Here is a 23,705-nt window from a genome sequence, read left to right as displayed (position 1 = left end):
AGGAGCTATTTCTCATTAGAAAAGAACAAGGGTTTGAGAACTACTTGTACTTATTAAGATTGAACTGGCTTGGGACCGTATGTAGTGGAAATTAAGAAAGCCAGAAAAAATCCACAGACACTTGAGAAAAAAAAAAAACCAAACAAAAAAGGGATCACAGTGCCATTTCAGGAGGCTGCAAGAGTATCAGTTGCCTCCTCAAGTTAAATGGAATGGTAAAGGACATCAGACTTACTTAATGTAGGCTTAAGAAAAATAAATCATTGGCTAACGGACATCTCAGTAAATCCTGAAATCCCCACCTGAGAAAGCACAATGGCAGGGGATTTTAGCTGTAAGGTCGAGAGCTGAGGAAATGATTGAACATGAAAAGAGATCAGTTAAGGAAGCCTTAAAGACAGAATCGCAAGCTTACTAGAAAATTTATAATACCCGAGAGACTTGCAATGGTTGAATAACTGTTTGATGAAGAGGAAAAAATAGGGTTCATAGGCGCTAAATGTATCCCCCGTGTAACCCATTGAAGTCAAATGAATCACAAAACAGGTTAACTCTGGTGCTCAGTGTTTTACTGGTGGAATGAAAATATTACAATATTTTACCACAAACTTTGTTCTTTAGAAAAGATTATAGCAATCTCCGACAATTAGTGCTGGAGAGGGGAAAGGAGTTCTTTAACTGGAAAGAAATAATTCTTGGTGGCAAACCAAAGAGATCCTGGAACTGATTGTCTGTCATCTCATACCTACTGTAGTCTATGCTACTTGCTCCACCAACAGGCAAAATCTGATCAGAAGCTTTATGCATACATGTTATTTCCACACAAGATGTATAGTTATGGAAAACCTCAGGCCGAGGAACTTGAATTACAGGCGCCCCTCTCCGAAATCTTTAAGGTTTTATATTGCAGTACCTACAGACAGCACCCAAGAGCTAGAGCACCACAGGAACAAACAGCCAGCAAACAGTCGGTGCTTGGCAGAGCTAAGTCAGTTTGGTAAATGGTAATAAGAAAAAAGTGAACTAAAAATATTGTAAAACGAAGGCAAGGTAGATAGATCCATCAACCCCAAACCAGCTCCGTGCCCTTTAATCATGGGATTTCTGGATTCGAAAGCTAGAGTATCAAAAATGGAGTTATTTGGGTGTATGATCTTAACATCAATGGTGCATTTCCTGAGGAGGACATCTGGAGTTGTCCTATGCAGGATGGCAAGCAGGACAAAAGAGGCCTCCAGAGCAGTAACGTCTCCCTTGAGCATACCCACACCTCTAGCAAGAGAAAACTAGGGACTAACTGGAGAAGCTCCCCCAGCTGCGTATTGTAATACGTATATTTCAGGGGGAAGTAAGTGATGGTTTACAAGCAACTGCTTGTAAGTTTTCAAAGCAAAGCTAAATTCTTACATAAAATTACAATAAGTGGAGTGCTAATATTGTGTGGAACAAAAAGCGTAAGGAAATCTGAAACACCCTCTGTATGCTCAAAGCGTGCAGCAAGCCAGATTCTGGTCTCGTTACCACAAACGGAGCTGGGTAAATCTCCTAAAGATAAAAGGCTCTTAATAGATTTTTGTGTTGAGAACAAAACAGTCTGCGTATCCACGTCAGCGGATTAGTTGTGATTCATATCAAAGAAGCTAAAAAAAACAAACTGATCTTCCAAACATCTTTCACACACAACTTTTAACATTTTAAAATGTTTCATTGCTGTCACAGGCCGGAGGACACTTAAACCTGATCCTGTGGATTCCCCTTCTTGTTCTCTATAGATACTCAATAGTGTAGACACTACACTTCTACAGCATACATAGGCATAGGAGCAACAACTCGGCAAGGTAGTGCAGATCATATTTTGCCTTTTTAAATACCTAAAGCAGATTTTGGTTTTGCATTTCACTTCCATTCAACTGAATGAGGGTTCAGTCATAAAGGCACTGAACGCTCTTGTCTCCCCTTGGTGTACGCAGGGTGAAACCACTTGCAGGACTTGGTCCTTAAAATTGAAAGAGGAAAGCAAAGGACAAAATCCTGGCTCCTCCTCTGAGGTCGGTGGGATTTCTGCTCTTCAGTAGTCTTGTGCACTAATTCACTACTTATCTCTCACACAGTACTTTTTGGGCCATCAAAGTATTTTTGTGTAGGACTCTGCCATACAGTTAATAAAAATGTCAGGAATTCACATGCAAATACTTTTCATGATTCCACTTAAAACTGCCTCAGTCTCCACCTGTCCTTCCTTTTGGATGAAAACTATGCAGACAGTCCCACAGGACAGAAAAAAAAACCCCATGCAAACTGTTTTCTACAGAAGAGAATACTAAACACATCGACCATCATTATTTTATACAAGATTTGCCCCACCTCACACAGGAACCACAAGTTGTTTCATCAGAAAAAGTAAGAATCGGTACGAAGTAGGAATTATTTATTCTTCAGTTCGAAGTCACCTCAGTTTCGCCTCATGGAATTTCATTTATTGTTTAAAAAAGATCAACACCGCTTACAGAATTCTTTAAGCAATTTTTACAAGATCACTAGTTGTGCTTTGTTAATCATCTTAGTTCAGCTATTTAAATGTATCTTAATATCTTTCAGGTGCACTGGGATTCAGTGTCACTTTATTCATCATCACAGAAAAAGACATATATAAATAATACAATACATAGCCCAGACAGTCTAGAGGAACTACTATGTCTTCCATGTTTCATCATCTGACAAAAGTTCTTCGGAATTTAGCTGCACTGTTATAACTTAGTAGAACAGCACTGAAATGAGGAACCTTAGTATTAGCCCAGAAAATACAAAGAGTCTGCTTGGGTGTGTTTGTGTAAAGGAAAGAAAGCTCAAGAGGAAAACCCATATGCACCAATTCTGTAACTGCCCAGGGGAAAGCCACGCTCACGGAAAAGCCAGTGCAGCATGGAGTGATCCTTCAGGAGTGGATCTTGTGACATAAGGTGGAGCTTCAAGGAGCAGCTTTGAGGTATATCTAACTGGGACTACAGGTGACCAAAAACAATAGTAAGGAGCAACGGTGAGTCTTCACTTTTGTAAAATACTTCGTGGTGATTTCACTCATCAGGATTCCTTCTTTTCCTCTGCTTCTAACAGCTCATCAAGGAATTCCACAACTTCACCCTAGAAAGGATTAAATTTAACAGGAACAAGTTAACCCTGTACTGCAAAATCAGTGGAAATTTTAACCATTTTAATCAAAATATAAACTGTAATAATAGGTGTCTAAATACTTTTGAACACCCTTCATACAGAAGCTAGCACAACAAGCCTATAAAATGCAAGTAAATGGCCCATACAGGGGTAGCACAAGTACCTGCAGTGACATACAGACCTCAAAAGAAGGAAATGTTACACTTCACAGTAAATCCTCTTGTCCTTTCTCAGGTATTTAAATAGACAATGAAATCCTCAAACTGAGAAAGTAGAGGCACAAATGTTTAAAGCACCTGTTAAATTAGGTAATTGTTAAAATACCATAAAACATTAAAGAATTTTAGAAAGCTTCAAAATTCAAAGGAGAAGTGTTTTGTAGAACTGTCACTTTGACTTTCCATCTGCCTGCTCTAACAGTTTATGTCCTCTGTTACACCCTTCGAGCCACACCTTCTCCTTTTCAACCACAGATCTTCACATGCCATGCTTCAATGCAGGAAAACTGTAAAGAACCAGAGATACCAGAATGTTTTCCATACTGGAAACAAATAGTTGTGTTTAGATTCAGACCAGAAAAAATTATATTTACAAGCTCTGCTCTGCTAATACAGAGTACCAACACAACCGAACAGTCCAACTTTATTTAAACTACTCCTGACATAGCTGTATGTCATATACCATAGTCAAATGTTTTCCTGCAGTCAAGCCTGAGTACTTTGGGATGATACAACCCCACCAGCTGGAATTCACCCTCACAAATACTGGTATTTTCCCGTTTGCCTTCCATGCACCATTCAGAAGCAACGCTGCCTCAGATGGGAGACCCCCTAGGAATGCCTGTGAGTGTTTTCACTTTTTGATACAACTCAAATACTGAGCTGTTAAGAGAGATGTGGATGCTCAATGTTACATTTCCATCCTTTTATTCTAATAACTACAATGTTCTGTTAAACTGTTTTAATTTAACTGTGTTTTTTTAAAAACTTTCCTGTCCTTCTTTTCTTGACATAAACCTATGTTCTAAATAGGTCTTAAGACGTCATTTAGGTTTTTTCCAAAGCAAATCATCACTTTCTGATAGAAAAATATCTGCTGGAAAGTCTGATCAGCTCTTACTCACTCTCATGTTTAAAATAATGAGAACTTATAACATTTACGTTGAAAGCAAGTCATTCTTGCTTGGATGCTCACTCTCTCTCTTCCCTTCATCCCTCATTCCAAGTCTTTGTGAACTGTATTAGGCTTCTGAGTCTGCTCGATGAAGACTGCAAACAGTATTTTACAATCATAATTAAATTTTAAGCACATTTTGGTCTAGAAAGGTATTTTTTAGGAAGACAGCACCTTCCAGACACATGCAGTTTGAGACTCAAAATTTTAGTTTTCTATTCTGGTGAGGAAAGGGCATTAAAACCTCTGCCAGTGAAAATAATAAGAGGAAATAGAGAATTTTTGTCTATTTTGAATAGAACAATTGTATTATGGATATACTGATTAAAAATATTAACATCACATTTTTCACAAGTGTGATTAGCAAGGAGAGAAATAATGAGAACAAAGCAAACAAAAATAAAAGCAGGAGGAAAGCTGTCTGAAATAACTGCTGCTCTTGTTCCCTGCTTCACAGTTCCATCTTAGAAGACTGTTGAGTTTTTGCAACTATGAAGTGGTTTTAGCAAGTCCTGAAGGATGGCAATTTATTTTGTTTTGAATTTGTTCAAAACATCTGAGTATCCAATTCAATAAAAACACAAGAAAAAATGCCAGCACTTTCATATTCCCTACTTGTCTTCCTGGTTGCAGGAAATCTGGCAATGGAAAAACAGGAATTAGACATTTCTGCACGTTTTCCTTTGTTAGAAGTATTTTGATTGCCTAAGGAGCCCGATCATGGGAGGAACTCAATACCACTTCACAAATGCACATGAAGAAAATAATAGCCACTAGGTCCAACAGTCACTACACAAGCAGTTGAGAGTTACAGAAAGAGAGGCACAGAGAACTTCAGGCCAAAGGTTATAGCACAGCTCCTGAAGCTGTGGGCACAAGCACGTGGGTGCCTCTTGAAGGACTACAGACAGGCAGGTCCCATCAACTCTGAACAGAGTTACACGACTGGGAATACAGGTATCTACTACAGGAGTCCCAGATCTAAGTCAGACTGATTCTTTTACACCTCAGGATCATAGTTTAATGACTGAATAATGGATATTAAAAAGGATTTCTTTCCTCAGTCTACCTGCAAAGACAACCCTCAAAAGGTAAGAGTCTGAGAGGGAGGGTGAAAGGCGTAAGCATCTCTTCCATGATTCTATGATTGGACTGGATGACCCAGAATTAAGTACAAGGAAGACACGGGGATTTCAATATTGGACCTTTGCTAACTCAACTACATGGGAACTTAATTCAATTCATATCATTGTCACGCTCTTCAGTAAGGTAGGGTATTTCAGAAGACACAGAAGATCCAGACAGAATCAGGTTTTTTTCTTCTGGTATGTTTTCGAATCTAGAAACACGTAAGAAGCCTGAGTTTTAAATGGAAAAGGATATTTAAAAGTGACAGTATTTGAAAAAAAAATTGACTGAACTCTGAAATCTCCAGTGCCTGAAATTGATCTCTAAAGGAAAGTACGATGGAAGCTCTTGCAGTCTAATGAGAAGTACTGGGGAGTAAGAGAGGTTGAATTATGGCAAAAAGACAAAAATAGTTGCTGAAACAATATACATACAGAAAATATGCTGTAATGCAACTGAATAATTGCCTGGATGTTGGTTATTTTTGAAAAGGCAAAAACTCCAGATTACAGTTAAAGACAAACAAAATCCGTAGTTAAAAATATTTTTGCCTGTGCCTTCATGGTCAGAATGTAAAACATTTGCGAGCTGCCCACACTGTGGTTGGCAGCCTAATGAAAAGGTGACAACGCTGTGTCAGAAGAGCTGATCCCATTGTCACACTAGCAGATAGGACCAGACTGATCACTCTCCTTGCCCCATTAGCACTCACTTGACATCGCATCAGGCATTCTGCAGGACTGAAGTCAGCAAATATTTCACAGGTGTTTGTTCCAGGGGAAAAAGCCTCCTGCCCACTGATATTTAATAACTTCATGCTGGCCTGCAGACCTGGAGTCTGAGAATGATCCTCTGATACGATTTAAGCATTCAGTATGACACAGTTCCTCCTGTTCCCTGGTGTGCTCTCTGGCTCCTACCTACCTTAATGGGAAGGACAGCAAATTTTACATGCAAAGTCAGCTGCAAACCCCTCATTCTTTCTGCTGCCAGTTACTAGAGGGGACAACAGCCACCCAGCTCTAATGCAGGTTACATAAATATGCTGCTCACAGTGCTGATGTAAATCAGAGTTGAGCAATATATGACCCAAAGCGTGACGTAGCTGTCTGGCTGGTAGCTAGTAAATCAGTACGTGAAGCCTGACTAAGCTCGGAGAAGAGAAGGGTTTGCCAACAGACCAGTACGTGCCTGATAGTTAGGCAGCCAACAACTGGAAAGCACGCACATGTGGACTGGTTGGTCAGCTGCAGTGAAGCACGTCCTCGTTAGCAGGCTGGCCCTTGGTCCACAGTCACTGCCTCCTGGTTTGCACTGGAGGCCGGGTACGTGCTGCAGGTACAACAGCTCTGCTGGCACCCCATGACCACCCTCCCTGTGCTACCAACCTCCTCCCTCTCCCAATCCAGAAACAGTCAGTGGAAAGTGAGACTGACCGAAAGGATGTATGGGAAAAGATGGGACAGGTAGAGCCTGAAATATGAGAGACATGATATCGAACAGCAGCAGGGGAATGCTCCCAGACTGGTGTGAGTGGTGGGAAGAATCAGAGAAGCTGATCTGATCAACTGAAACCTCTAATTATCTATCAGATATGCAAACTGAGCACCCTTGGCTTAGATTAACAACTGAGCAGAGGCACAAACAGAAAGAACAAGTTTTGTACCACAGTAAGTAATTAAAGAAGGCTTTATAGAGGGTACGTGAGTAGGTGGATCATAATAATAAGTTTAAAAAAAAGTTCTTGGCCAATGCTGAATAAACTAACCCAGGCTAGTGAGACTGGTGCACTATTATAAGCAAAGCTAGAAGATTTGAAAAAAATAATTGCTAAAAAGGAGAAAAATGCAGAACTCACTTATTACTGCAAGCTGAGTGTGCGAGACCAAGGTACACATTGGGCCAGGGACTGTCGCTGGCCCTTCCTCATGCAATATTAAATACTGCATTCACACTCACAAAACACCACCTCTTAGAAGAAACATCTGTACTTCGGAGACTCCTAGCCAGCTATTAAAATAAACAGCAAAAAAGAAAAGCTACCAATACATGGCTCGGTTATGACCCACTTGAGACTGATGCTCCAGCATCAACTTTTCTTTCGACAGCAGCATTTAAAAATAGTAGCAACCAGTAGCAGTTGTGCTGCTCGCTGACAGACCCAGACACTTCACCTTTGGTTGCTAAGATTTAGCATTGCCCTCTGCGTAGCAAATATTAATCATTCATGGGTCCTTGCCTCCACCTACAATATGTTCTGTCCTTTCTCTGTGTGGACTGCAAAAGTTCCAGGAAAAAACAGCTTTCCTGCAATAACCCATATTCTACCCTTGCAATAACCCTTTTCTACAGCGATTCCACATGCACTGCAGTGGGGTAGCCTGTTCTTTATGGAATTAACAGAGAATATTAAAATCACAGTGTTCTAGAATGAATTAAGATCTACAGAAAAATATTATTATGGCCATGCTTTCATGCATGATTATCAGTGAATGAATAAGAAACAGCCTTTATCCTAACTCATCCAACAAACTGAGCCTTAAGAGACAATACACAAAGCAAGAATTGGCTGGATCTTTGTTGCCTTATAATCTACGACCTAGAAGGAAAGTATTTATCCCACAAAATGTCCCCCGCCTGTCCTTCACAGCAAAAATTCAGAGTTTGCTAAAGTTCAAAGATTTTAATGACTGAAAACTTGTTCAATAGTGAGAGTAACAGATTGGATTCTCTTATGTATTGGGTGCAGATGGCAAGGCTGTGGTAGCGGGAAGGGTTGCAGGGATGGCCTCGGTGAGGAGAGGTGAGGGCTGTAACTCATGACTAACTGCCCTGTGACTGCCCTGGTAACTAATTTGAGTAACTAATGGAAGTAGTGACAAGGAGTTAGGTTCATGAAAGACAGCAGATGTTGTTCAAGGGCGAATAGCCATCTTGCAAGAGAGAAGACAAAAGGGTTGGTATGGCTGACTGTGGAGGATACGTGCTCAGGCCTGATGGAGCCTGCAAGCACACACCACACAGCCCACTGGCCAGCGATATTTTGAGGGGGGAACAACATTATTTAGGGATAACAGTAAGGCATGTGTCAATGGGTGGCTCGGCCTGAAAGGTTTATTCAGCCTTCAACCAAGAAAAAGTTCCTTGATCTAACCTTCAGTTAAAACACGCGAGTTCACTGTAACCACCTCAAAGCCCTCCTAGATCCTCCACAAGCAGTACAGACCAGGCTGAACATTCCTCGCATTCTAGCAGGGGGAAAAACACCCCTCAATTCTTTCTGCAGAAAAATTATTTGGTCCTTGACTTGTTTATTTTTCAGATACTTAGTCCACAGTGTGACCCACTGTCACACGCTTTTAGTTTGTTTTTTTTTTTTAATATTAAAAGAGCTTGGTTGTTCTTTACATGTATGTTAACTTCTTTTCTCAAATATTTTTCCATTTCATTTTTAATGATATATTCTGAACATATAACTGTTCTCTTTCCATATGCTATGGGAGATTGCAGTACACCGCAGTTATTACAAAAGCATTTTACAGTAATCCAATAAATGTGCCTATAAAACATGAGTCAACCCAGTTTCAGAGCAGCTTCAACATCGCTCCCATTGCACTGAAAACAGAAGCCTTCTAGTGGCTTTGTTTCTGAGCTCTGCTTATGCTCTCTTGCCTGCTTTATGCTGCATGCAGAAGCTTAAGAAAATCTGGGCAGGTAAAAATTCCTCCTAATGTCAGTTACCTGCAGCTTAGGGACATCCTGCCATTTCAGCCCAGCCATCCTTGCAGCTTCCCACGGTCGGTGGTTTAAATGGAAGGAGGAACACCTCTGACCAAGCTACACATCCAAGGGCAAAGAAGCAAGAGGGGAAAGCAGGAAACTTCTGTAGAGATGACGATGAAAAAAATCTCCTTTTCTTTTTCCTTTAAAGAAGCCTATGTTGAACAGGGACCATAACGATGCCAATTAGCTGCCAACTCTCTTCAGAACAGCTGCCACCAGCTCTTCTCAGTGTAGCAGTGCTATTGTAGCAGGCAGGGCAGGGTTAACAGGTCTGCAGTTACAACTTGCTGTTATGAGCACACTTGTATAAATCATTTGAATATATGCAAAAAGTGAGCTAATGAAGCTGAAAACATGTTGTTAGCGATTCCTGAACAGAAAAATAGGCTGAATTCAGATTATTATTTGCTATCAGCAGTCCACTGGGCCCACGTGCTTTGATGCTATTCCCTATGTGCTCTTTCCACCAGTCACATTAGTTCAACACTTATTCTCCTTTGCATCATAGGAATGGAGCATTTGAATTTCAGCTACTATACAAATGGACACACACATTACATACAAAAAACAAGATGCCAAAAAAGTGGGTCAAAGTCGCCAACAGTTTTTCACCTACTGATTAAGTACTGAAAGAAAAATCACACTGTAGGAGCATCCCAGCCAAACACTAGTGGTTCTTACGTAACTTAGAACAGCTAAGTAGCTATCCCTGAAAAAAGAATCCTCAAGAACACCGATTTTTTGGGCCAGAAATGTGTCTCATACCATTAGTGTAGTGCTGTAGTTATGTCTATGCTAACTGAGTATCTGGCTCCTAATGGCATTTCAGTTTGCTATTTAAATCTGTGCAATACTAGGAGTTGTATCTATTATAGCCTTTATGCATTACATATCTGAACAGCAATCAAAAAGCTTGACTATCCGTGGCCAGCTAAGATGACAACACTGTGTAATTTTAACTTCACTGTAGAAAACTCTAAGGATATTTAATAATAATTACTTTTAAGAAGAAGTAATTTGTAGCTGGTTGGTGCTAATATTCTTTGTCACCTCTACTGTGTTAAATGTTTGAACTAGAGTTTTTCATTTCCTTGTGGAAAAACATTAATAAAGTAACACAAACAGGACAGTATTTCTTGTAGTGACACATGCAAAAATCATTACTGCATGTTCCAGCCTCTGCAATTACTGCAACGTATTATTGGAAGAAGGCACATGTTCTCACTCGCTTTGCTAATGGGATTTAAAAAGACACACGGATAATCTGGGATACGGGAGCACTGAGAATTCTGAATAAAGTGAGATTCTCCACTTGGGAATAATGACATATTCACATAGGAAGAGATCCTTTTGCCACATCAATTCTTTTGTTTCACTCAAGGAAAGAGAATTATTTTTTTCTGCAGATTATTTTATGGGCTTGTTGGCCCACAAGCAGCTTCACAGGCAGCAAACATGGACCACAGAAACTCACAAAGGGTATGGCCTATGGCCCAAGAAGCACATGGTTTAAATAAACAGAGTGCACTAAAAAGAGAGGTTGCCTCCATCCTTAACAATTTTTAATAAAGCTTTTACTATAACACCTTATCTGGGTTTTTCATCAGTTTTCAGCATTCCTATGGAATAAACTTTTCTATCCGTGCCAGGAGAAATATTGAAAAAAAATTCCACTTACACTACCAGGTCCTGCCCATACAGCAGAAACTGCAAGGTAGCAATTTTACCTTTGTGCTATTCCTGCTCTGTCTGGACTCCCTGGAAGGGTCCTGCAGCCAAAGACAAGTTCTGGTAGCCAGGGATTTATGAGTTCACTACCAAAAGCCAGAGCCAAGCCAGAGGTATGGACAGCCTCCATCCCTCCCAAATTCTTCAGCCCTAGTAAGGGAGGGCACAGAAATCCTTCAGCTTTTCCCCAGGAGAGGAGAATGATAACTTTCCCAACAGGATGAGAGTGTGGGGCAGCGATACTTGTGGCACGACCAGGCCCAGTAATTTTGGTTGTTTAACCCAAACATATAATGTAATGCAACTTCCTTGACATTTCCCCAAAAGCTTAACTGACGTTTCCACTGTACCTCCCTCCTGCAGATTGCAAGGTCATTTATACTTGCACCAGTGAAATGGGCTACAGGAACGACTGCCAGCAAGTGAATGCTTGTTTATTCTACACACAGTGCTTGAGGCTGAAGATTGTTTCTATAATCCCTTCTTGTAACAACATATGGGGAAAGCCCTCACAATGGACTGCTGCTCCCCTTCCTTAACTACTCATCCCCATGTTTTGAAGTAGCAGATATGAAAGAAGGAAAAAATTACAAATTAAGTTTATGCCTAACATAAGAAAACATTATAGGGAAAGCACAAATCAACAAGGCAATATAAAAGTACTCAGGTATTTCGCACCCTGATGAAAATCCATACAGACTAGCCCTCATCTAAGCTTAACCTTACAACAAGCTTCTTAAACTGTCTTTCACAGAGTTTTATCACAATGGAAAGTCTTCCTGAAGTCTGGTAACCTTGCAGTGGAATCTTACGTATCGAGCTGTTTTCAGGTCACTAGCGTACTGAAGGCAGTGCAGACTTGTTATTACTTCTCCACTATAAAATATTCTCTCTCCCTGGGTGCTGGGTAGCAGAAAAACTGCAAAGCTGATTTCATTTTTTATCATAAACCATCATTCTCTTTTCTAACTAAAAAAGACCTCAGCAGTGCTCATTACAAGGACCCTGCCTCATGTCATAACTGAACACAGCTCTTTGCCAACGCCAGCAACAAACTATTCCACCATTTGAAGGTTGTTTAAATCTTTAAATGAAAGGTTCCGAAAACAAAGCAAAACAAAAGGCAATCCAAAGCCTCCATGATTTATACTTTAATTTCAGGTTGGGAGACAAAGAAATGCCCTTTCAACAATTTAACTACTTTTCTTGCACAAAAAATCCACTTTATATATTTCCAGTCTAATAGCAGTCATTACATGTTATTTGGCCCTGAATTCCAACCACTGAAGAAGCAAGACTGGGTGACCAAAAAGTCACTGTGCAGAAAAAAAATCACAGATAACAAGACTTCCTTCTGACAAAAATGACAATTTAGGTGGTTACTTCTGGACAAAATTATAAGGATCTTTAAATCTAATTTAAACAACATTTCAGGGGAAAAAAAAAAGGAAAACATTGGGTTTAAATATATATACTACTTCTCTGCCCCCTGGTGTTCTAGGTTGCAAAGTGGATTTTCTTTTTTTGTAGGCTCAGTGCATTCTCTTTACCTTTGTGTTAATGTTCATATTTTTTTAAATGGTACATGATGTTCTTTGGGTTTGTTTCTTATATTCCATTTACAAAAGCTAAATCCTGGAATTCCATCTATGTACCATCTTCACTTTAATGTGATTGCTGGTTTTTTTGACCACAATTTCCTTTATAGAAAACTCACCTCATCATCATCCATCAGATGTTCCTTTGCGAATTCGTACATTTCCAGCTGGAGCGTGGTGATGTTGTGGTACCGAACTGCCTCCTAGCAAAAAAACCCAAATTTCTATGTTACTTTAGGGTAGAAAGACGGGAGTGTCATCACATGTCACCTGGAACTACTCCAGTGAAGTCAGACCCAGACTTAGTAGAAGGTCAATCCCAGGGGGGGTTATAACGCTTGAGAAAGCAAACATCAGAACAGCAAGCAGCGTGGCCAAGGGCTTCTGGGGATCTTTCTAAGCACGGGCTCCATCGGTGTGAGAAGAACAAAGCACTCTCCTCTTGCTCATGTTTCAAAGCATTGGCGAGCCCGAGATTAAGGAATGAGACTGCCAGAGCTGAGCAGCAGCCTGTGCCTGCATTCCAGCGGGCTCTGGACATGAGAAGGCCTCTGGCTCCCTGCGCAGCGGCGTACGGGCAGCAGGCAGCTCTGGGAAAAAGAGACACTGAGCCATTTCGCATGGTGGTGATTTGCCACCCCAGCCTGGGGCTGGGCTAGGGAAATTCTGCAGTGTCACCCACCTGTCCCTCCTCACCTCCCTGCCTGTTTGCCTGGACAGCAGAGTTTAGCTCAGTCACCTCCTCTCACATTCGTGAATACCAACAGTAATCTGCTCTGATTATCCCGTTTAACTCTTTCTGGGGAGGAAAACAGGAGACTTCCTCTTTCACAAGAACATCTAAGAGCCAAATGCTGCTGTCACCACGTTACCGCATTGTGAAAATAAACCAGAGGCATTATGGTTTTCATGGCAAGTGATTAGGCCAGCAAGCAACTTCTGTTCATAGTTACATGGGTCAAAGTACCAGAAAATAGAGCTGTGTGCATTTAGCATTTTATATTTAAAAATTAAATTATCTGTAGTCCCCAGCTCCTGAGAAGTTATCAAGGAAACATTCAGAGTTCATGTGTAGGGCCCTTGTTCTGTCCTCTCTGCACAGGCATGCCAAACCTGTCTGCCGTTTGCAGTTTTATACTGTTGCTAGCCCTCACTCCCACCACCGCCAAACATTGTCACCAATATGGCTATGAAGCCCTGTTCTGTTCCCCCAAGCAGTGACAAAGCAGTGATCCCTCTGCCCTGTGAGCTCGCACTCGCTGCTGCTGCTGCCTGAACGAAGCAGATGCATTTTTGGTGCCTTGTGTCTGAGCTGGCCCTGCACGGCAGGCCTGGGTTTCCAGGGTGCGGATGAGGTGTGTTGCACATAACAGCTGTGCACAAATAAAACCCTCTTAACTCATGGAGTGGTACTTTTGACTTCAGTTGGCTGAGTCCGGAAACACAAAGATGTGTTTATACGTAAAATTTCCTTGCACAACGAAATTTAAGAACAGCACAGAAACCCATTTTTAGAGTAATTTTTCAAAGCCAGACCACAACCGTTGCTGGACGGACCGACCTTTACTGTGGGTTCTTTGCAGCAAGTATTCTAACTGACATAACTAGATGCAATATGGTCCTGAGCCTTTTTCCGTCCTCATCCACCTGACTATGTTCTAAATGGAGTAAGTGGAAAGTGAGTGGAGCTGGGGTAATCCTATCTGGACACGTTCCAATGCACATAGAAGCTGAAATAAGCAGGTGAGCAACTACACATTGGCAAATGAGAAGTGATTGACAAAAGCCTGAATGCCACTGGAGCGATCTTTTCATCAGGAGATTTCAGGGGCCAGCTGCTTTATTTGTCAAGGTAGATAAAGATATAAGTATACATAAGTGGCAGACAAGTACCAGCCTGAATTTACTCGTCATCATATTGTATTACATCCTATTATAGTATATTTCAACATAAAGGAAAGATCTATAATGACATTCAGTCTCTACATTATATAGCACATCTCTGTGTACATCTTTCTATATGGTTTTAATAAAACAGTACGTGTTTCACTCCAGAACTAATAGATAACCCCCATTTTCACCACCTCTGACCCAGTGAGTTCCAGGGAAATACTTAAAATGTCTTCTAGGCACATTGAGATAATTCACCTACCGATCTGGGCTGAAAATCCTCTTCTTTAAGTCCCCATTTGTCTTTGTGGTACTGATAATATACCATGTTCTGTTTCATGACTTCATCCTTCTGGTCAAACAGAAGGTAACTAGCAGCACAAGAAGCTGCATTCTTCATGTCATTCACTAAGCAATAAACACACAAAAATTTCCAGATAAGGTGAACGAACAGATATTATCTAAGCTCTGAACTACTCAGATGGAAACAGGACCCGTTTTCTACTTCCCTACCAGTTGCACAGGAAAAAAAATTGCTTCCCAGAAAGGATACACTATTTTTGTGTTCTGAAACAGGCAAGGCCATGATTTAAAACTGAGGACTTACCTCTGATGGTTTTCTCTGAAAATCCTAACCAAATGTCCCTCCTAGGTATCCCAGCATCAGTGAGGCATCAGCCCACAGCTTGGTAATCCCCACTGGGGCATTTATTAAAAAACAAACAAACAAACAAACAAACAAACCCCACCCCACTTCTTTGTACTATTGACAAAGAGGGAAGAGCCAATATGTAAAACGTGTCGTCAAACAACATAAGCACAAGACATTAATGGCTTGATGCTCCGTGGCTGGATGTGTCTTCCCTTTGACGTTGGAGCCTGCAGGAGTAGCTACATGTGCTCTTTACAATGCAAGTAGCTCCTCTGGAAACCACAAAATTCCCTGAATGATTTACCTATCAAATGTGTAATCACTGAGCACCAGCACACTACACTTTCTGTTAAGCGGTCCCCTCTTTCTTCAAAACCCATTTAGCCCCATGTGCCCCGTTCTAACAGGATTATGAGAATCCACTAGGAAAAAGTGAGTGGTATGAAATACTCTGTAGGTTTGTCTGCAGAAGAAATTCTGAACAGTAAATTGAAAATTGAGTATTCAATAGAGTAAATGGTGTTATGTTAAATGGGTGTTGCAGAATAATTTTAGTTAATTGAATTCTTTTAACTGTATCTTTTAACTATATGTTGTTATCTGAATAGTCTTGCTTAGCATCAGTAGTTAAAGTTGCTGAAGCCCTGGGCAAACTTTTGAACCTATCTTGAACTGTTGCTTGCATATGTGAAGGAAGGCCTTGAGACCAGTGTGAACTGGAAGGTAAGGAGGGTACAGCTGTCAGAAGCTGCCATAACTCAACAGAAGCTGTAACTCTTGCAGATAAGATGTTTCACGGCTCACTTGGAAAACCAAGAATCCAGTAAAAAACCAAAAGGAACCCAGAGCACTAATTACCATTGGACCAAAAGGTGCACAGAGGGCACATGAACAGCAGGCACACAGGTTGTAAGGGTATAAATGCTCAGGGATTTCTTTGTTCTGGGTGCCTGCCTGGAGGCACACAGCTCAAGCTGTCCTTATGGCCGCATTATGCAATGAAATTATTTATATATATACACAGGTGTACAAAATGGGCCTGTGTCACTGCACGTGTTCCGATGCATAGGAAGTGGCCGACACTGTTTACCCTTACAGGTTAAATTATGGATTACTTCAAAAAGGCAGAAGAGTTGGTGTAACATTTAAACATCTAAAGTACATGTGACAAAGATTTCTCATTTATGTGAACATTTCTCATTTATATGAAGCTCTGAAAAGTGTAAGCAACTTGTGCTGGCAGTAGGTATCATACAAAGAATGAAGGGCAGTGCTCACACTTACTCTGTAACTACCTCATTTTTCTAACCCCAAGTGGATACCAGTCACAACCATGCCTGATTTAAAACAGAGGGGCCTGCCCTGGGCAAAATCCAGCCCTTATGGGACTTAGGTCCAGCAATTTCTTTTGCCATGGGCAATTTTATGAGCACAGGCTGTATATATAAGGTTTATCTCCATGCCTGTTAATTACAGTTATACAGGAAGAAAAAGATACCAGGCAGCTCAGACTTTCTGTCCCAGAACAGGTTAAAATGCAGATTCTGAAGGCCACTATTGACATACTAAAGCATTATAACTGGAGGGAAAAGATTATGAATGGCAACTGTCCCACATCACCCCAATGTTATTTAAGCACATTAACTCACTACTTACATTTATAATAAGCAAACTGCAAGTAATGGTACATGGTGGCCACAAATTTCTCGACAACGAACCCTCCTATAATGGGTGTCAGATTACTCTCGCACTGCACTTTGCATGCAAGGACTTCAATATAATGATCTAGAAGGAAGAAAACAAGCACACAGGATATGGATAGCACACAGTCAATTCTTATAATCCCTCCCATTAGCTACCCATTAAAACTTGGCCTTGTAATGCTCTCCTGGGTCGTGTGCAGCTGCATCTTGCTGCTTGGAAGTACTGAGCATCTACAACTCCATCGGAAACACAGATTAAGGATGGGTGCTCAGCCCTTCTGTAAAGATCAGTGCAGTCTGGACTGGAAACTATCAAAGCTGCAATGCCAGAGAACTACGCAGTTAGGTTTCACTGACACCTACAGGCAGTCTGTGGTGGTAGGTTTTACAGAGAGGGTTCTGGAGTATCACATTCCTAACTGTGAACTTAACAGCGCTGTTGTATTTTTTTTAATTTTGAAAGCCTTTGCAGTTTCATTAAATGATGGCATGAATAAGGTCCACATGCTGCCGAGTCCAACTGTGTCACAGAGAAATACAGCAGGTGATTGCAAAACCAGCCTCCAGAGGTGGCCGCGTTTCGTGCCTGCAGTTTGGATGTTCTGAAAGAGAAGACAGACACAAACATGCTGCTCGCTCCAGAACAACTTTGAGCCAGCAAAGTTCACAAGCTTACCAGGTCTACAAGACCTTGTGACAACGGGACAGGTCTAAAGGGGATGTTATCTTCAAGAAAATACATTCAGAGAAAACCTTCCCTCAAAGAATTTCAGGCGTTTTCAAGATATGTCTCGTTAGGCAAGAAGAGCAAATGGAAATAGTTTGAAGCCTTAGTTTCCTTGTTAGCCACATTGGGCGGGGGAAAGCGAGTTCTCTAAGCTTGTGCAGCAAGTCTCTGACCGAGGCAAAAGGACAGCAAAGGCCTCTTGCCCCGTTTTTCTCTCTGACAACTCCTAACATGAAGAACACTGAAGCCAGCTAGAAATGCTTGGCCAAATGAAATGACCGGAGCCATCTTTGACACGAGCAGTGGAGTCTGCTCTTGTATTTTACATTTACGTATCAATATATTTCACAGGTTTCCACCTCACCAACATATCTGATGGCTTTAGGACAAAAAGTTGTGTTGGTTTTCTTTCTGGCAACTTAGAAATTCTGTTGCATTTTTCATATTTTTAAGTTTGTTGAGAAAACATGCAGGCATTCTCTACGCAAATATTGCCAACGCTCTTGTGAGACCACACCTGGAGTACTGCATCCAGCTCTGGGGCCCCCAACATCAGAAGGACATGGAGCTGTTGGAGCGAGTCCAGAGGAGGCCATGGAGATGATCAGAGGGCTGGAGCACCTCTCCTATGAAGACAGGCTGAGACAGTTGGGGCTGTTCAGCCTGGAGAAGAGAAGGCTCCGGGAAGACCTTCTAGCACCTTCCAGTACCTGAAAGAGGGGCTTTCTACAAGGGCGTGTAGTGACAGGACGAGGGGGAACGGTTTAAACAGAAAGACAGTAGACTGAGATTAGATATTAGTAAGAAATTCTTTACTGTGAGGGTAGTGAGACACTGGAACAGGTTGCCCAAAGAAGTTGTGGATGCCCCCTCCCTGGCAGTGTTCAAGGCCAGGTTGGATGAGGCTTTGAGCAACCTGGTCTAGTGGAAGGTGTCCCTGCCTGTGGCAGGGGGGTTGGAACTAGATGATCTTTAAGGTCCCTTCCAACCCAAACCATTCTATGATTCTATGATTCAGTGAATCGAATAAACTCATATTGGCCCAAACTGAGCAGGGGGCACCACGTGCCTTTCCCACTGCAAACTGAAGAACAGGACTTGGGCAGTCAATCCTACGAATAAACGGAAATGCGCTTTTGGGAAATCCTTCCCGTTTCCTAACTACTCACCTGCAATGGAGAGATAGAAGTCTTTAAAATCTTTGATCTCTCGGGAGCCTTCACAGGCTGCTGAACAGTCGTCATAGGCTTTGAAGAAATCAGGAAGAGCCAGTTCCATGTCCGAGATGGACGTTCTCCAATTGTCACCATTATATGCTCTCACAGCCCTGACAAAGAGATTCTGAAAGATGTGCAGGAATGAAAACTGATCTAGGGAAAGCTGTGTGTCAATTCAAACAGAGTAAATGATGTCTCTGCATTTCTGGAGTACTACATCAGCTGTTACCCAGTTTAAAGCAGGACAAGAAATACAGACGACTAATGGGTTTTACCAGATATTTCCTAGAGAGCAGAGTAAGTAATTCCATTTCAGGTCAACAGAAAAACCTGCTGGGCAGAGGGAACAGCGTGACTCTAAAGCACAGGCTTTGACACAGAGATTTGCAATGGCGTCTTAACCCCAAATGTCCCAGTTCTTTTACGCTGTGCTGCTCCAGCACTCTTGCATTTGCACAACTCCAGGCACCTGCTCAGCTCCAGCAGTGATCTGCATGGAGTAGCTTTCGGCTGTGCCACCGTCCCTGATTTCTTGTGTCTTAGGGAACAGGGAAGAGCACATCAAGGTGTCAGAAGAGAGATGATGGAGGAAGACAGTAAGAGAGAAAGGAGAGGAAGAACTGAGAAGAGGTAAGCAAATGAGATCGTGGCGTCTCACACAGTAAGAGAAGTAACAGAATGGTTCCAAAAGACCATGGTTGGAATCAAAAGCATACCTCATAAGGCTTTATCTCCAAGTCTTTAATATGCTCCTCAGCATCAGGTATGCTCTTATAGTAGGCCATATTTCTTTGCATCATTTCATCATCTGGATGCTTCAGAAGAAAGGTGTGAGCTGCTGCAATAGCTTTTGGAAGGTTATTAGCCTACACAGGAATGGGAAAAAAGAGGAAGGGGGGAAAAAAGGGTAATTGGTAAAAACACTTCAAAGATTCACAGTTTTTATCAATGAACTTTCCTGCAGCCTCTCTACTCCAAAATGGACTTGTGCTGAAACCACAGTCTCAGCAGATACATGGGTCCAGTAAAACCGAGGGAATTCTTCTCAGTTTTCCTCCTAGCTGCATCACTGTGAACATTTCCTTGTTTTTTTAATTTTCTTTTTAAAATCTCCTCTTGTTGCAAAAAACACAGGTTCTTTTCCATTCCCCTTCTCCTGTTCCTGAAGCTGACAAGGCACATGAGTCTGCCCGTTGCTCCTGTGTGATTAATCTCACAGCAATTACTAACCTAAGGACACTAGGCAGGAGTAATCACTTCCCATGTTTACATGGTGCTTATGTCGCTTATTTGCCCAGCAGCACAGAATACAGTATTACAATAATGTCTCTTCCTGATGGCATTACGAAGTGAGAGCAAACAGCAGGGACTTGCTCAATAGTTGGGTCCTAATGTATTATGTGATTTTCTGTACCCATTTTAAAACTAACTTAAACCCTGTTAGAGGTATTTTGTGAAGTACGTATTCCTCATTCACAATTGCATGTGCCAAATACATATATACTTCTGTGCGCATGCATTTATATTTTTTATTTTATATATTTACATATTTTTATAAACTAAATAATATGTATACACGTATTTAGGAAGAGTGAGAGAGACAGGAAAAGCCTTACGTTATTTGTGAACTGTTAAAACCCTTTCCCTTCTAAGCCAAGATCCATATGAACCCATTCAGCACGTTGATGTGTAGGTGATCTAGAGCTCCACCTCACATCTGAAATAGCTTATGGAGGTGTACGTGTAAAACCACGAGCAACAATCACAAGCACGCACGCACACGCGCTCTTCTGTTTGCATCCATAAAAGGTACCCTTTCATTTCCAAAAGAAACTTGAGAGACGACTCCACTAAAGAAAGACTTCAACCCTAACACGAGCTCTTGCTGCTGTGCTGCTCCAAGTGTCCCAGCGCTGGCGCTCCGCCAGCCGCCCTTCCTGGCTGTCCCAAAACTCTGCGCTTCCAGTCAGCCCAGACAGTGCTAAACGCAAAGGGAAATCTCAGCTGCACTTTCGTCAAATGCCCAGTTTCTCTCCTGCTCTGGCTTTTAACCCTGTTTGTTGGTAGGCCGACAGGTCTCTCATTTTTGCTTAGTCCATAATTCACACTTGGTTTCAATTTTCACCACTTAAAAAAAAAAAAAGAAAAGAAAAAGGTTTTGTAGAAACACATTCCTAAGTGAACTCAGTGGCTATGAGAAAGCTCCCTCAAGAGGAGCAAGCAGCAGCACAGAAACATCTACTCCCAGGATCTAAGACGTGGCAAAATTTCACTGTTGAACCCACCTGAATAAACACATGGTCACTCTAAAAAATAACACAAAGCGTTTCCCTCTGCCTTCTTCCTATATTAGAAATGCTGTTGGTGGGGTGGGGGAGTGGGGGAAGTGACATTCCTTTCTGCAGAAAACCACCAGCCAGGAAAAAGTCCTTTGTACACAGCAGTTTGTAGCAGTTTGTACCTCTATAAGGCCCATTCCAAACTGCCCGAGTCAGTGAGAGGAGCTCAGAGCTGGACTACAACCTAGTAAGAAAGACAATATAAACAACTGACACTAAAGGCAAAAACACCAAACTGCACCACTCAAACCTACTGCAAATGTGACTGAAAAACAGTTTAAAGGGAGAGGGAGGGATTTCTCCAATTTCCCTCTCACATTCCTACCTGCCAGTTACTTAACTGTGTCAGAAATGACACGCAGGGATGATTTTTGCTGTGATCCATACATTGCAAACTTGGTTTGTAACACAGGGGGGAATGAATAGTTAAAGACAAGAAATGGAAACGCTTGTGGTGATGTCATTTTGGTATGCGTATATGGCTTTGAGAATGCAAGGAGTGCCTGCCCGCTCTGTTACTCAAAAAGAAACATGTTTGATACCTTCTGTTATGTGCGTGCAGAGGCTTTAACGTATAAAGGTAAGTGCTTCTGCATGGTCTTAGGGATGGCTTTAAACGCACAGAGTTATGCCAGTGTGATACTGTGCATGTGGATACTGTTCCTGTGTTATGAGAACACATTTCCTTGCTTCTCTTTGTGTACTTTGGGAAAACCCTTGAATATTGTCATGAGAAAACAGCACTCCTACAAATAACACACAGCAACACCCAAGACGATGGGTGTTTTCAAGCAGCAATCTCAAAAAAAATGCACAAGCATACAACCCTATATAATGCGTACTGGGATACACTGGGAGTGAACCCCTAAAAGAGAAAACAATCTAACCAAAGAGTTCAGCTTGTTTTCTCCCCCCGCAGATGTCCCACTGATTTGAAATGCAAGTAATTGCAGTATCTGAGGGGATGGCATGAGGGACGGACCTTGATTTAGAGAACAGAAGATGAAGATGAGGAGGGAGAAAATTGTCAGTTAGATCCTGGACTGAAGGATGACCAGAAGATAGAAAAATGGGATTAAATCTGTTAAAAGAGGCACCCCCAGTCTTGGCTGAGCCAAGAGCAAAAAGGAAACACCATTCCAGGGTGTTTATTATTACTATCACGCTTCAGCAGCCAATTTTCGCTTCTGGTGGCTGTAACAAAACAGGAGTTTTGCCAGGCTGCCTGCGAGTGACAGGCTGGGGGCTGCTGCGCTTGGAAGAGCTGGACCAGAACAGAAAAGGCGAGGAAGCTGGACATGCTGAGGGAGAAGAAGCAGTGAAGAACGCCTGCAATAGCAGAGCAGTCACAGAAAGATGAGAGGGGCAGGGGTAGGAAGAGCACAACTACAGGACAAGGAGGCAGGGTCCAGCGGCTGGGGGTTTGGGAAGGACTGGAAGGGCTAATCAAGGGGACAGGCTCGATGAGTCGTGGAAAACCTGGTAAAGAGTGAGCTCAAGGGTACTACGTGGGCAAGAAATACAAGACACATGGTGGTCCAACTGTGGGTCACACAAGGTGGGTGGGAGGAAGGGGCTGAAAGACTTGCCAGGGAGAAGATGATGAAATGCAGCGTGGGCAGCCAGGGCACGCAGGGACTGGGGGGCCCAGCCACGGAGGGGGAGAAATGGAGGTGGGGTGGACGACAATTGGCAGCTAAACTGGTGTGGAGGCGGTGATGAGGAATGAAGCTACAGCCCACAGTAACCTGCTCGCAGGGTCTGGTGAGAGGTCCGCACAACAGGAGGCTTTTCCACCACTGGGCACACGAGGCCCCCACGTCCATCAAGGCTGTGCAGGGACACGCCACACTGTCCCCCTCCAGCACGACGCTGACAGACACGCTTGGCTTGGCTTGGCTGGAGGGTGACACAGCACCAGGTGAGACTTTGGGGAGCCAAGGCCGGGGGGGAAGCGGAGGCTGGGCAGGGAGATGGGACGGGAGGGGAGGAGGGACGCAGGGCCGGGCCTCACCTTGAAGTAGGCGAACTGTAGGTACTTGTAGGGCTCTCGGCGCTGGAAGTCCTGGAGCAGGTCGCGGCCGGGCTGGGCCTGGCGGAAGGCGGGCAGCCCCTGCTTGCAGCGCCGCAGGCACTGGGCCCGCCGCAGCACCCCGGCCAGGAGGCGCAGCTCGGCCAGCGCTCCCCCGGCGGCGGCGGCGGCGGGGGGCTGCCCGGCGGCGAGGGGGGGCTGCGCGGCGGCGCTGCAGTTGCGGTGGCAGAAGGCCTCGCTGTCGCGCAGCAGGCGGTAGAGCCGCATGCTGACCTCCAGGTAGTTGACGCTCTCGGGCCAGTTCTCGGTGCTGTACTGGTCCAGGCCGTAGCGGTAGGCGGACTCGAGCGGCATGAGCTCGTCCCGCGGGAAGCTGCGGAAGCTGTAGCGCTCGTACTGCGCCCCCGCCGCCGCCACCAGCGCCGCCAGCGCCAGCCACATGGCTACGCCTGGAGCCGCCGACCGGCCACCACGTCGCCGCCGCGGGGAGAAGGGAGCAACGGGACCGGGACCAGAGGCGTGGCCGGGGGAGGTGTCGGGACGGGGGGGCGGGGGAAGACAGTT

At 43.1% G+C, this 23,705-nt stretch overlaps 1 protein-coding gene across 1 annotated transcript; it reads right to left on the bottom strand.

Annotated features, from left to right (window-relative positions):
* Positions 1–552: 552 nt before the first annotated feature.
* CRTAP (cartilage associated protein) lies at positions 553–23,647 on the bottom strand. Its single transcript, XM_068404814.1, has 7 exons — positions 23,124–23,647; positions 19,487–19,636; positions 18,723–18,894; positions 16,780–16,908; positions 14,734–14,879; positions 12,701–12,784; positions 553–3,141 (listed from the first exon to the last, which is right to left on the bottom strand). The coding sequence occupies exons 1-7, from the start codon at positions 23,580–23,582 to the stop codon at positions 3,082–3,084; spliced, it is 1,200 nt and encodes a 399-aa protein (XP_068260915.1). The 5' UTR covers positions 23,583–23,647; the 3' UTR covers positions 553–3,081.
* Positions 23,648–23,705: the final 58 nt, after the last annotated feature.

Source organism: Nyctibius grandis, chromosome 7 (genome assembly GCF_013368605.1).
Source record: "Nyctibius grandis isolate bNycGra1 chromosome 7, bNycGra1.pri, whole genome shotgun sequence".
NCBI lineage: Eukaryota > Metazoa > Chordata > Aves > Nyctibiiformes > Nyctibiidae > Nyctibius > Nyctibius grandis.
Note: the sequence above shows the minus strand (reverse complement) of the source record. Positions and strands in the feature narration are given on the sequence as shown.